The sequence below is a fragment of the Diadema setosum genome, chromosome 16, assembly GCF_964275005.1.
Source record: "Diadema setosum chromosome 16, eeDiaSeto1, whole genome shotgun sequence".
Classification (NCBI taxonomy): domain Eukaryota; kingdom Metazoa; phylum Echinodermata; class Echinoidea; order Diadematoida; family Diadematidae; genus Diadema; species Diadema setosum.
In genome coordinates this window covers 11681920-11696671 of record NC_092700.1, presented here as the reverse complement: position 1 = coordinate 11696671, position 14752 = coordinate 11681920, and the positions used below count along the sequence as shown (strand labels likewise).

Below are 14752 nucleotides of genomic sequence, written 5' to 3'. Positions count from 1 at the left end.
ATGTGATCTGGACGAGAAAATGCTCGAGAAGAGAAAGTCTACGAAATAAAGCAGTAATAATAAAGATGGAAAAAGAAAATGGCACTAAAAAGACCACCTTCATTTTGAAAAAGGAGTGATGGAAAGAACTAAAAGGTTGGGATCGAGTCATGTTGAAAAAGAGTGCATTGGAAAGCAAAATGACTGATGAACTTGATTTTATCAGGAAAACATACTGAGTGCACTGTTAATCATTGAATGGTCCAGCTGAATTTTGAAATCTGTGGATTGTTTTTCTTCCGGGTAATGGGCTATTCCATCCATCCAGTATTGTCATACTTACTAGTACTGCATCGCAGTTATCTTTGGCAATACCTCAAATCAAGTTTGCTTTGATACCCTGTTTTTGCTATTTTGGGCAATCCTTGGGGCGCGAGGGGGGGGGGAATCTAGTTTTAACAGGGCCGCGTTAGGGGTGAGGGGGCACAGTGGGTCTATATTTCTATCAGCTGACAAAAAAAAAAAGAAAAGAAAAGAAAATTGTCATTACTTGTTTTTACATTACCATGTGTATGTATTTGGGGAAAGAATAATGAGAAAGACGGAAGTGTACCAACCAGCCTTGAATAAGCGACAACAACAAACTATTACAACATGTGGCCAATGCAATGAATGGGGTGATTTGCGCTCTCCCAGCTCTCTCACTTTTCATTACCAGTCCTAATACGACTTTCGACTGACGGACTTTAGATCCGAAATAAATCATAATGCCCTTAGAATAAGCACGCTTGTTTACTTCAGTCCAGATCCAAAATCGCTTAGTCGAAAGTCGTCTGTATTCGTGATCGCGTGTAACGTGCGGCTGTCTCTTTAGCAGACGAGTGGCTTGGAAAAACAAGGTTGCAAGAACTCTTTACGTCCACTTAAGCTTCTGCTACAACAACCTTCAACTTCCAAGATTTTCAGGTGGGAACTTTGGAAGCCATTTTGCACATTCACACAGCGAGTAGTAAAGTACCTCCTGATCCTTGGTCAATCTGCACAGAAGTTTAAACCAAGTCCCACACGTTGAAATATAAGTTGGCTTTTTGAGCTCGTGAGAACGTGTGTGCTGCACATGCTTGGATAACCGCGCACTGCACCGGCCCGAGGCCGCGCAGAAGCGTTCGGGCAGCGCCCCGCTGGGGGGTTAATGTTAGCTGTGCATGTCTAGAACTGCATTGTACTGTAGTGTTGGAACTCACATTCTACTCTAGGCACTGCACTACTACGTATGTGTTTGTGTTCTGCTATTGTTGTCCAGTCAAGTAATCACACGAATTACCTCGTACTCGCTAGGCTCGCGTAATCATGTTGTCAATGCCAATGCAGAATTATTATAGAACTTATCATAAATTTATTGAATTGAATTGAATTGAACAGGTTTTATTAAAACTCATGTCTGGCAGCCAAAGGCTGAATTGCACATGTTTTACAATCATAGTTATAAAAACAGACAGATTATTTCGGTGCTCTGTACAAACAAAGACATATGATATTAAAACTAGAAATGTCGCTACGGCGACTGATGCCTCCGCCATAATGCATGATTCTCCCAATAGGTGTATAGTACAATGTCTTGACAATGTGTGATGACAGTTTCACATAACTGGCAAAATATCGAAATAACAGGTTTGTCAGAAATATCTTGAATGTTCACTTTCCACGAACTGGGTTTGCTATAATTGTCTATTAAAGAGTGCAGGTACACATATTTGGGGAATTGAAAATTTTTACTTGACTTCTGACCGACCTTGTTAAGTTTATGCATTGAGTATAATTTTCAAGGTATGAAGAAAGAGTGTAATTACAGTACAATTTTTTTTTCATTTAAACCTGACCTTTGACCTTAACCTTTGACCTTTGACCTTCTGGCTGGAAATTTCCAAGAGAATCTCCATCAAGTAATACATGTACATATATTAAACACTTTTAAAAATAATGCAATCATTGCATATACTAGTATACATGTATGAGGGAAATACAGTAGCAACATTTTGAGGAGTTGACCTTGACCTTTGAACCCCTGACTATTGACCCATGACCCCTAAATTCCCTAGATAATCCCTGCCAGTCAGTACATGCATATGTACCATGTTCCATGAAGATACATTGAACCATTTGCGAGAAAAGTGATATTGCAACATTTTCACCTAACCTTTGACCTTTTGACCTTTGACCTTATGACATGAAACTCTCTCTGGAGAATCCTTACGCAGTAGTACATGTCTACACTAAGTTTCAAGAAAATAACTGCGGGCATTGCATAGATATGGGGGAAATAGCAACATTTTTAGCATTTGACCTTGACCTTTTGACCTTTGACCTCTTGTCAATGTCACTAGAATCTACTCAACTAATTGTCCCATCATACATCATCCTTGGACCAAGTTTGGTGAAAGCTGCTTCATCCAGTTTTGAGTTATCACATAAACAGATAAATTTTAGGATTTGACCTTGATCTTTGACCTTTGACCTCTGTCCGATTTCACTGAAAAACTAATCAAGTAATTGTCCCATCATACATCATCCTCCAACAAAGTTTGGTGAAATTTGCTCCATACAGTCTTGAGTTATCGCGTAAACGGATACAATTTCATGATTTGACCTTGACCTTTGACCTTTGACCTTTAGCCGATTTCACCCAAAATCTTATCAAATCGTTGCCCCATCATACTTCATACTTGGACCAAGTTTGGTAAAATTCCAGTAAATATTACTCAAGTTATCGCGTAAACGAAAGCGGACGTACGTACGGACGTACGTACGGACGTACGTACGGACGGACGGACAACCCGAAAACATAATGCCTCCGGCACCACTTCGTGGCGGAGGCATAAAAACAAAACAAATATTACATACTGCTTATGGAATTAGAACGGTACAGAAGGAGGACAAGTAAGGTCAATGTAGACAATGATATAAACTGATACAAACTAGAGTGGTCTAGCTACTTTCTCCTTACATGGGTCTGATTGAATTTCTAAAGTAAACCCTTTATGGTAAGATTAATGTAGAATTTCAGCTTAATTTAGGCTTAGGGTCGAGTTAATAGTTCCAAGCTTAGCTCAGCTCAGCTCAGCTCACCGCTCTGCAAGCACTAAGTCTAAATATTATTAGGCCTACCTAACTTTAATAATAATATAGATCTACAGACATGTCAAAAATAGTAGACCTGACTAGTAGTAGGCCTTTGTACTTGTCATGCTTGTCTGTGCCTCTGCATGATTATTAACTAGAAAAGCACTCTGAGAGTGCAGACCTCCACCAAGCAGCTACTTTTCCACCAATGATCTTACTCTTCCAGTATGGAGATGGTGATTTCCACCCATACATATGCATGCTGAAAAATCGCCCAATTTCCCAACAACAATATAGAAGCCTTTGTTACATCATAAAGCCTCAGCTGCGCGGCCCGCCTCGCCCTAGCATTTAACTAGAGCACGCACATTAGTGCGCGTATGAAAACCTAAAAAATGCGCAGCTTGAACTCCCAAATTCATTGACCCTACCTGCCAAAATATTGAAAATTCTTCATAAGATCCATAAAAATTCATGGATCACTACCAAGATTTAATCATCTGTTCCTTGTGTCATTCTAAATCTTTCATGTGAGTTTCATCCAAATCTGTGCTCAAATTTTTGAGTTATTTTGCACACAGAAAAAGAAACCAATGGTAACAAAAACATAACCTCCCTTGGCGGAGGTAATAAGCTACTATAATAACACTCATCTATCTAGGTGTCCAAAAATCAAGTAAGTCACTCAGGCACTCTCCAAGCTGGACAACATTCATTCAAATCCACACCAAATATTCAGGACAAGGAGAGGCTGAAGAAGAGGTCCTCTCTCAGTTCCTGTGGTAGATTGTTCTTTATTCAGAACTCACTTCAGCTGGGTTCTTTCAATTTACATATATTGAAATAATAGGGTACACAAACCAATCAAAATACTAAAGTCAAAGAAAAGATTGTGACCTGAGGTCAATGAAATATCCAGTGGAAAGTAAAGATGAAGTGATCATGAGTTGAAGTTGAAGTTGCCTCTCCTTCTCTAGCACCTCCCTGCTTAAGGTTTTGATGTGAATCACATTGTATTGAACAGTGAGTGGAAAAGGAACTCTCCTGTGTGACACTCGTTTGCTACTTTGTTTTTCCCACATAGGGTCTACACAGTGAAGAGCAGGGGAGTCCTGTGCTTAGTGTGCTGGCCCTGTCCCAGTGAGAACATCACCATGGCTGCAGGGAGTCGCCACATTTCAATGTTACGACAACGTCTGCCTGGAGCAGCCCAAAGTCTTTCACCACTTCAGGCTGTGGCAAAGCTGCGTACCATTCCCAGAAGACTGTCAATTTCTGAGCCACTATCTTGCCTTTCTCAGTGCCCCAGGTCAAATGCAACACTGCCCTCGTTGGGAAGTTTCTCAGTACAAATGAGATATAATTCATATGCAAAGTCCATCATTCGACATTCAGCATTTTTTCCGCAAGTGAGGTTTTTCTCCAGTTTGACAGAGGGGTCAAGAACAAATGAAAATGAGAGTGAGTGTGAGGAAACAGACAGATCCTCCAGTGTGGACTCTCTGACTCCATTTATAGACAGAAGTGTCTCCCACGTCTCTTTGGATCATCCTTTAGCGGTTGGTAAAGATGAGGTTGTGGAGGGTGAAAGAGACCAAGAAATTGATATCCTAGAGGAGTTGGAAAACCCAGAGGTCCTATCACACTACGCAGAAATGCCCCTCATGCCAGAAACGTACACCCTGGCGTCCTATGTGGATCAGTCGGAGACACTGCAAAAACTAGTGCAAATGGGTGTAGACCTGTCAAAAATCCAGAAGAGGAGAGGGGTGGCCAACATGCTGATGAGGATGGACTTTGAGCGAGACATAAAGGACAAACTGGCATTTCTCCATCACTGCGGCCTCTCGGGAGAAGAGCTGGGGTCATTTGTAACAAAGAATCCATTCATCCTTGGTGAGGAACTGCAAAATCTAGAGGCAAGGGTCCACTATCTGCAGGAGATGAAGTTCTCTCCAGAAGCAATTTCTCAAATTATCACCAGGGCACCATATTTCCTCAATTTCTCAGTAAGTGTTTAGCACTAATGATTCGTTAAATACTGGTTACAATGTATGTCTTATATCAATACTGAATGACCAAAACAGCAAGTACTGTTCTTCTGAGGTGAAGTGACAAGTTTTTAGACAATTTTAATATGCTATGAAAAATTAAAAGTCAATACATACAGGTGAAGGTGTGCAAGCCAGCACTCTGCTACAAAGCATCACAGTGTATCAAAATCACATAGCTGGACGAGACATATTTTGCCAACTATTTCAAGTCATCTCAGTATTCAAAGGGATAGGTATTAAAATCAGTAATTTGTCCTGGTAGTTTGTCATGTTCACTTATTTGTGCCTGCAACTTCAGCTTGAACTTGGTCTTGTGATGGATGAATTCTCCAATGTGATGATTACCATTCTCTCCTCTGTGTATGTACAGATTGAACGGATAGACAACAAACTTGGCTATTACCAGCAGCTGTTTGGGTTCAGTGATGCCAACGTCAGAGCGATCATCACAAGATGTCCAAAGGTATGAAGAATGTGTATAGGGGATGCTGCTATATATTAGGTACAGGTTTTCATCTGCAGATTGGTATAAATGAGTCAGGGTTCAATATTTGAGTGGGAACAGTCCGAGGCTATTTACTTTGGCGTAGCTGTGCACAGCTCCTCTGTTGTAATCTTTAGATTATGCTCATTTTATATACTGTGGCTGATTAATTTCATAATCAATGTCAAATTTGTCAATATAATGTCGATTTCAAATTATGACACAGTGTTTATCTGTGAAGACAAGACATGTACCAACAGTGTCATCTGTTCTTTCAGATACCATAGTGGGATTTCACTCATGGCCACATCACATTTGTCACTCATGAACTGAACATTGGTTTGATCCCTATCCTGTGTATGTAGTACTATTAAACAAGGAATGTTCATGTGCATTTTAATTTAGTGAGCATCAAGATTTGCAAGATTAAAATGCACAAAAAAGTTTGTCTCTGTCCTATATGCAATGAATACCAGTGATAATTTTGACTTGCCATGGGTACTCAACAGAATTAACACATGCTTATAGTTACTAGGGGTAAAATTTTTCTATGACCCAATATTATCATAATTATTATTATTATTATTTTGTGTGTGTGTGTGTGTGAGGTCAACTTTGGCAAACTCGACTGTATATGTTGCTTCAATTATTTTTTTTTTCTCTCCATAGCTTGTCACTGGAAAGGTATCACAACCCAAGGAGAACCTTTTTGTCCTTGAATTCCAGTGTGGCTTCAGCAAAAGTGCCCTCAGAAATATGGTGTTGCAGGAACCCAGCATCTTACTGAGAGGTGAGGGCCAAACGTTTTAATTCAAATGTGTAGTGCGGAGGTTGTTTGGAATTGTGCTTCTCTTTGCATTAAAATATTCATTCTGTGAAGAAGAAAAATGAAAAAGAATTTTGCTCTTAAATAGGAAATTTGTTTGATTTCAAAATAAAAGAAACTGGTGTTTTTGGTTCAGTCATTAAAAAGTATTTGCCTTACAATTTTCTTGACTTGATTTCCAAATGAAAGAATATAGTGTTTTTGGTTCAGTCATTGGAAAGTATTTGCCTGGCAATTTTATTGATTTTTTTTTTTTTTTTACCTTTTAAAACTTCATTAATAAAACCAAAGAATTGCTAGCACAAGAGTTTCTTGTATTTATTTCATTATGTCGGTATGCAGTGAAAAATGTATGTTAATGGAAAAGTACTCTAAAAACTTTTTTTTCAATTTGTAATTTGTAAGGTTACTAATTAAGACTGGTCAAGCTATAAATCATATATAAAATTTGAGAACCATCACATTTTCTCTTTGAAGCAAAATTGTGTCACAACCATCTACACGGTTATTTCATAAGTTCTGTAAATGTTGGTTACTGTTCGTAATTTGTTTGTTCTATTGTTTCAAATTGTTTGTTTGAAAGGCAAGCAAGCACTCATAGACACCTTTGACTACCTTCACAATACAATGAAGATTCCCCACAAACTACTGCTGGGGTCACCGGGAGTGTTCCTCGGACGGATAGACAGGGTCAAAGACAGGCACAAGGTATGAAGACACATGGTCATGTGGTCAAGATATTTTAGCCAGTAAATAAAATGATAGTTTGGTTGTTAGTGTGGGTTTTCATGATGAGGATGGAGTATGCCTGTCGGTAGAATATTGTGGTTATGAGTGGCAGTTGGCCACTTTCTTTCTTTCAACAATAACTACAGCTGTATTCATATCACAACAGGCCCTGTGGTGAAACAACTTAAGCTCTCCCTTTTCCGTAAGTAGATTGTACATGCTTGTGGCATCTTAAATGGTCACTTTGAACTGACCATACTTAACACTTAATTTCATAATGACGCATGATGTGCACGAGTATTGCATCCTCTTAGAGTTTTGTGTGTAAAATGTGTCATGAGATTCAAACTGAAGTGAACATTCAAAAGGCAGAGAAATTCAGACTTATGGTACTTTCATTTTGTTTCTTTAGATTTGTGGATTTCCATTTGTTTTTGTTTTTGTTTTCAAAACAAGTGGGTTTCATTTAGATGTAATATTATGCTCTAGGTTTGTTGGACATGCTATTGAAATGATGGTCACTGAACAAGATATGACTTTTTTGGCATTTTTAGATTGCTTAATTCCTTGCCTCTGTGGAGGAATATTTCTTTTTAATCTCCCAATTGTGCATGTTTGTCTGCTTTTCTCTCCATGCAGTTCTTGGTTCATAAGAAGAGAAACCAGTACAGTCCAAAAGAGCCGGGCTACATCTCTCTGATGGCACTCTTCAAGGTACCAGATGATGCATTCTGTGAGAAGATTGCCAAGGTTTCTGAAGAGGAATACAACCACTTTCTGAAGACCTGTCGTCTCTAGGCCTCTGTGTAAACTTACACCACACAGTTGGCTATTGATCTTATGCAGGGCTCAAGACAAGCTAGTGGAGACCCGGTAGTCCAGGGCCACTAGAAAGTAGTGCCAGGCCACCACTGACCAGATTTCCCGAAATTTACCCTTTGGTGGCCCGATCAGGCAGCTAAAATTTAGAATGAAAATACATATATTTCCTTTTATTTCAGGCTGCTACATCTATTTCTCGACATTAGCAGTGGTCCAGGGCCACTGAAAATTGATATTGGGCCACCAAATTTCCAAAAATTACCTTTTGGATCCCACAAGAATTGGAACAATAATCCCCCAGCATTCACACTGATTCCCACTGATCGGTTACTAGCCATCCCCTTTAACGAGGACTTTGTTAATCATAACCACTGTTATGGGAAAATATTGACATTCTCTCTGAGGCACGTTTCGTTCACCATTCTACTGTATTCTATAAATCTTATATAAGATGTTTTGTGTCAAGTATAGATAGATAGAAATTTTGTATTAAATTGTTCTTACTAAAGAAAAAAAAAGAATAAGGGAACAAAATGCAGCCATGGCTATTCTCTAATTCCAACCATTTCTACAAAATACATTTATAAAGGAATCTTCTACAGTGTAGGATTTATTGAGAGACAATGCATTACCAATTTCAGTGATTTGAACATTTGTCATAAGATGTAAACTAAATTCTCTTTTTTGAGGTTAGACAGTCGCTAAATCAAAATGAACGTCTTCTCCATAGTTGTGACTTGTCCCGTTGAAGCAGGGAATTGGTGTCTGTATTGGAATGAAAGATATGCATGCTCAATGTTGAATTATTTGCACATTGAGTTCAAGGGCAATCTCACTTATTGAAACTGGAAAACTAGGGTGCAGTAATGACATGGCAAAACATGGGCATTGGTTGTTGGTTCTTCCCATACTGCTGGGCCAAGGGGGGGGGGGGGGGCTGTGGTATAGTTTTTAGCTCATTTGATGAAACTTCAATTATGATTGGTCAGAGGTGCTGTGAATAGTTTTTACTATACTTGTTCTGCCCAGCGGTCGTCTAGTTTTTCAAGAGGCCTGTAAGCGTATCTTGTGCGCGTCTATATTTGCACTTTTTTGCTCATTGTGAATTGTGCATGTATGTACATTGTACATGTATTTTTGAGCATTGTGAAATGATACTCCGTGTAATTCTGTTTTCTCTGACTGGAAGCACAACTTCATTTCAGTGCCCTAATTTAGCACACCTATCTTAAAATGATGTATGGTCAACAGAAAACCTTATGTACACATTCTACAAGTCCCTTTGCACAGAGTGATATGCGGTACATGTACACTGTATAATGTATACTGTAAAAGTGGATGCAAATGTATTTTCTTGCAACTGATTTATCACGTTCGGCCGGTTAAGAAGAGTTTTGCGTGTTTTTAATTCCGCGGAATCAAGACATTAATTACTGGAACATTATTGCAAACAAAAATATTCATATGCTTTTGTTTTCGTGCTAGCTTCTGGTTGTGCGAAAATTTCCACTTTTACAGTATAAAACAAATATCAACTGTTTTTGCCCTCAATAATTTCTCAGCAGTGCTATTCCCTCGACTTTATCTCAGGGCACAGCACTGCAGAGAAATCACCTCTGGACAAATAGTTGTAACGATGCCCTTCAAAGCAGTTCATATTTGTATATTGTACAGTAATAGCCACGTACATGTATTAATATTAAAATGGAGGTTTTGAGTTTGAATCCTGCCAAGTGCTAATGTCCTTCACTGGACAAGATGCTTTTACTCACGATGTTTCCCTTGACCCACATGTACTGGTAAATGAATACCTGACAACATTGGGATTATGATAATGGCACAGCCCTCTGAACGAACAGTGGTATGTAATATTGAAAAGGCTACCCTTGGTAAATAAGACAGCCAGAAGCCTGTGGGAACCACAGCTCTTGTGTACAGTTCAATATTTCTACACTTTGGTTGTGCAATAACCGAGAGCTAGTTTTGGGTGGAGATGAAGGTTATCTATGATAATAGAGCATTGTTACAACTTCGTGCAGTTTTTGCTGATAAAAAAATTCATATACAATATGCATGGAGAATGGATGTATGCAGTTTCTAATTACAAATGTACTAATATTCTGTATGTGGCCGACTCTTTTTTTTGTTTGTGCCCCTGATTATCATCAGAAAATGTCACAATTTACATGTATGTATACACTTGTTTGTATGAATAGCTCTCTCTCTCTCCCTATCTATCTATATACCGTTCGACCTTGATTATCCAGCCTCCTTTTATCCAGAAATCTGTGTTATCCGGACACGTTCACGCAGTGAAGGACCTTCTTTTTCATCCAAAAACTGAGAAAAAACAGTGACTTTCATGAATCTATTTCACTAATTTCATGTTTCTCAATATCTAACGAGGTAAAACATCTATGATTTTCACATTAAGATATACTTTATATTTGTGAAGAAGGGACTACAATTTTGCGCAGGCTAGCATAGATTACACCACCGTTGCGGGGTACACTACCTGCCTAGCTGCCAGTGCACTGGGACGGCAGCTGGGACGGCAGCTATATACATTAACGTTGTGTCTCCCGTATCCGGCCAATTCGCTTATCCGGATGAGCGCTGGTCCCGACATGGCCGGATAATCGAGGTCGAACTGTATATCAAATTTCGTGAAACCAAATAAACAACAAAAATACATGGAGAGGATAATGTTGCGGACAGAATTTTTACTTTGTTGTACATGTAATCAGAATTTTGTTTGTCTTTGTTATAATGGGAGTGCTCTGTAATATACACAAGTATATATATATATATATATATTATGATGATACTTGTAGTCCGGGTGTTGGTACCAGTACAGAAAAGATGACGAAAATTTGGTCTGAATAAATAGCACTGTTGGGCTGAAAGGCATTACCACCCTACTTCGTCATCTTTTATTATATATATATATATATATATATATATATATATATATAAATAGCGAAAACTTTGAGCAAAGAAAATGGGTTTTCATCGGGATTCGAACCCGAGACACTGATCTAGGGCTTTCAATAGCTCAGTTGGTAGAGCACCGGTCTAGTAATCCGGAGGTCTCGGGTTCGAATCCCGATGAAAACCCATTTTCTTTGCTCAAAGTTTTCGCTATTTATTATTACAATTGTTTCTGGTCAGTTTTTCCTTCCTATTTCAATATATATATATATATATATATATATATATATATATATATATATATATATAAGTGTGAGTCGTGTGTCTTCAGCTAATGATGAACCCCTGGGTCGTCGCATCTTTTTGGAGTGTGTATGTAAACGAGAGTAAAGAGGTGGTAGACGTTGCTTAATCCTCACAAGTGAGTATACTCAAGCTTTCAGGCTTCCTGCCCTTTGTCAAGACTGGGGACAAGATACAAAACATGGATATCATACTTGTGAGGATTAAGCAACGTCTACCGCCTTTTATATATATATTATATATGTTTGTATGGTTAACTGTAACTTCAACAACAAAATTATCTAAACAGAATGTCCGTTTAATAGTGTGTTTGTGTTTAGCAAGCTGACTTATGTGCAAAGTACATTGTACTCCGGTAGGATGTATGCATGTATGAACTAGCATATGACACTCTTAGGTAAATAAGTGAAAGAGGTCACATGTACAGTACTGTTTTTCAGAAACTGGTTTCTGCATGCAAATTTCAACTCTAGGTGTACATGTACGAGAGTTTGATGAATGCACATAAAACGTCTGCTCATGTTTTGCACACACTGTGTGGTGTGTGTGTGTGTGTGTGTGTGTGTGTGTTTATGTGTCTTTGTGTTTGAGTTTGTGGTTTTTACATCCATATACACTCAAAACAGTATGCGTAGGCCTAGTGTTTGTCAAATGTGCTACAAAAAAGTTCAGAAAATCTACTGTCCTTTGCATCAGTTTTAATTTGACAAAAACAACTACAGTCAACCTCGCCTAGTAAGTCGAACCAAAAGGGATCAGGGAAAATCTATAGACTGTAACACAAAGTAGAATAAACACATTTTTATATCCATTCAGGGTGAATGTTTCTTCGATCTACTGGTAGCTAATTGGTCAACTTGCACATATGGTCGACTTATGAGAGGTTGACTTTACATTTTAAACATACAGTGAACAAATTGAGGTTTTCTAAATTAGATGGATGCACAGGAAAGCAGACCAGAATGAAAAGATGCTAAAAGACATATGAAATACGATGAACCAAAAAACATGGGACTACACCATGAACAACATAAATACAAACATGCAAAATTACTTCTGATTTAAAAGAGTGAATTTATAAATGCAGAGAAGGCAAATAGCATATTGTATATGTACATGAAGTTCATGGCAGTACATGTAGAAATTGATAAGTCTAACAGTCGCCCAAGTTCACAATGTACACTTTTTAGTCATCACTACAGACAGTAGCTATATTGTATCACAAGTAACTTTACACCATCCCAAACTTACAGTATGTATATATGCCTTTGTCAAGTTGAATCTTCTCAAGTTTGGTTTGACTCAACCTTACTGCAATCATGTAAAGATGGCACCTTCCCAGTAGTTTATGTCTAGAGTGACAAAGAACTTGATGCAACATATGGTAGACAAAAAAAAAAACAAACAAAAAACTGTCCTATCCCCCATCAAAAAGTTCGAAAAACATTACAAAATCTTTGTCTTCACTGGTTCCATTAAAATATCTGCAGAGCAAAAGCAGAGTGAGTTGGTGCTATATTAGAAAAAGCTATTTATTATACATATATTTTAACAGTTCACCAGATGGTCTGACATATCAAATCATACATGAACTAAATACATTAAAAGATTGTAACAAAACTGAGTACACAAACATGACAGCAACATAATTATACTTTTGTCTGAGTGACGTAAAGGGGGATACAAACATTAAGTACAGGGTGTATACAGTAGATTTTTAAACCAATAATGTAATTTTTTAAACTAATAATGATTAATTACATAAATTAAAGCCATTTCTCTGTGTGATAATACACTGTATAACTATAGAAAATAGAGGCTGCGCCACCACTATGAAGCATGCAAAGTATTCACCCTAAGGGTTTGTATGAAGCAATGAAACTGCTACCATCAGTGATTTCTGCAACTGGAAACCCATCTATCATTCAAGTGTATGGCACAGTGTAACTGCATGATAGCTTTTGCTGATGACTGCTGATAGTCACCTTGAAAGAAAAGCAGCTCAATCTTTTGGATAATTAACATGCACAAACCTATGTCCTACACTGCATTACTACATTCTCAAAACAAAAACATGGAAGTACTGATCTTATGTACACAAAGTGCACATACATCATATGGAAATACATGTATTATGACAGGTCTCACTTGTTGCCATGTCCATATTGGCATGTTTTCCTGACACAAATAATATACAACACCACCAAATGAAAGTAAATATTATGAGAGTGATCCAGATGATACTGTAATGACAAGTCTGCATACATTACATTTCTCACATTGAGGGTTTCTCTTTACAGTGGTACACCAGAAAAGTATATGTGCACACATCAGGGTTTCATGATAGAATACACATAGTACAATTGTATACAATGGAAAGACTAATATCCATTGAAACCCACTGTTAATCATGTATGGTGTACCTGTACTCTATCATATTGACTTGCAGCCAATACATGTAGATTATTTGGCACAATGGTCACACAGCTTATCTGCTTTTGCAATCTCTGTTGTGCAAGATATTTTTTGCATTAATCATCATCATCCCTAGCCATTCTATTTTGGGCACAGACTTTGTGAATATGTATACAACAACAAGGCTGTGATGAATATCAATAAGTCATAGCATTATAATGATATAGCCCATCAGGGAAAGCTTCGAAAAAAAAAAAGGTCAAAAGAAAAGAAAAAAAGAAAGAAAGAAGGATGAGCTCTCCTTCCAACGGATTACTTCAATTTGAGGAACAGTGAGAAGCAGCTGCAACATTAAAAATTAATTTGTACTATTAAAAAATACCCTGAGTATTAGGCTTGCTATATTTGTAGAGTACACATGTAATTGGGACATGCCCTCTGCAAAATATTAGAATGTTTGTCACTAATTTTGATTTATTGGGGTTTAAATGTAAATTTTAAAGAGTACCGGAATACAAAACAAAAGCGACTTGAAATAGACTAGTAGATCACCTCATCTTTTCAATCGAATGATAATGCGATCGATATTTTATTCCAAATACCTCTTGAACGATAGTGATATGCAATCTGCACATGTACTTTGACCGATACCTCCCTAACCGATCGACATGGAATCTCGATATTATTCGTAAAAAACATTTGTGTGTAGCTAGAATGTGCACACATCAGTACCTGCGCTAATGGAGCAGAGCTTAAATGCGCGAAGCAAAAGTACACGTACCAAATTGTTATAGAAGTATGATCTGATTTAAATTATTGAAATATGTACAAATGTATACTTTCAGGGGCTATCACAGTTGAATTATGTTATTCTTTTTGTGCGAATTCCAGCTGTTCACAAATTTGATTTCCAGGGTATTGGTACACTTTAATAGGTTGAGTGGAATTCTTATCCTGAGCTTTATAATGAATTCTATGAAAATGAATGATCAAAACACAACCATTGCCATATGAATAACTAGTGTATAAACTCACTGATGGCAAAAAACTGAGGACATAGAGTTGCAATTGTTATACACTAAATCAGTT

General features: G+C 37.8%; 1 protein-coding gene and 1 non-coding gene across 2 annotated transcripts; both read left to right on the top strand.

Annotated features, from left to right (window-relative positions):
- The first annotated feature begins 4626 nt into the window (after positions 1-4626).
- Positions 4627-8054, top strand: LOC140240093 (transcription termination factor 3, mitochondrial-like). The gene is made up of 5 exons (XM_072319900.1): positions 4627-5108; positions 5524-5616; positions 6307-6427; positions 7047-7171; positions 7832-8054. Exons 1-5 carry the CDS (start codon positions 4755-4757, stop codon positions 7988-7990), a joined length of 852 nt encoding a protein of 283 aa, XP_072176001.1. The 5' UTR covers positions 4627-4754; the 3' UTR covers positions 7991-8054.
- A 3003-nt stretch (positions 8055-11057) lies between these two features.
- On the top strand, positions 11058-11131 carry Trnat-agu (transfer RNA threonine (anticodon AGU)). Its single transcript has one exon. It is a non-coding gene; the product is annotated as a tRNA-Thr (tRNA).
- Positions 11132-14752: the final 3621 nt, after the last annotated feature.

What these genes read in the sequence shown, in the direction of transcription:
- LOC140240093 (XM_072319900.1), top strand. Translation starts at nt 4,755, where the DNA reads ATGCCCCTCATGCCAGAAACGTACACCCTGGCGTCCTATGTGGATCAG. An exon ending in CATATTTCCTCAATTTCTCA is followed by an intron (nt 5,109 to 5,523) that starts GTAAGTGTTTAG and finishes GTGTATGTACAG; the next exon opens with ATTGAACGGATAGACAACAA. An exon ending in ACCCAGCATCTTACTGAGAG is followed by an intron (nt 6,428 to 7,046) that starts GTGAGGGCCAAA and finishes TTTGTTTGAAAG; the next exon opens with GCAAGCAAGCACTCATAGAC.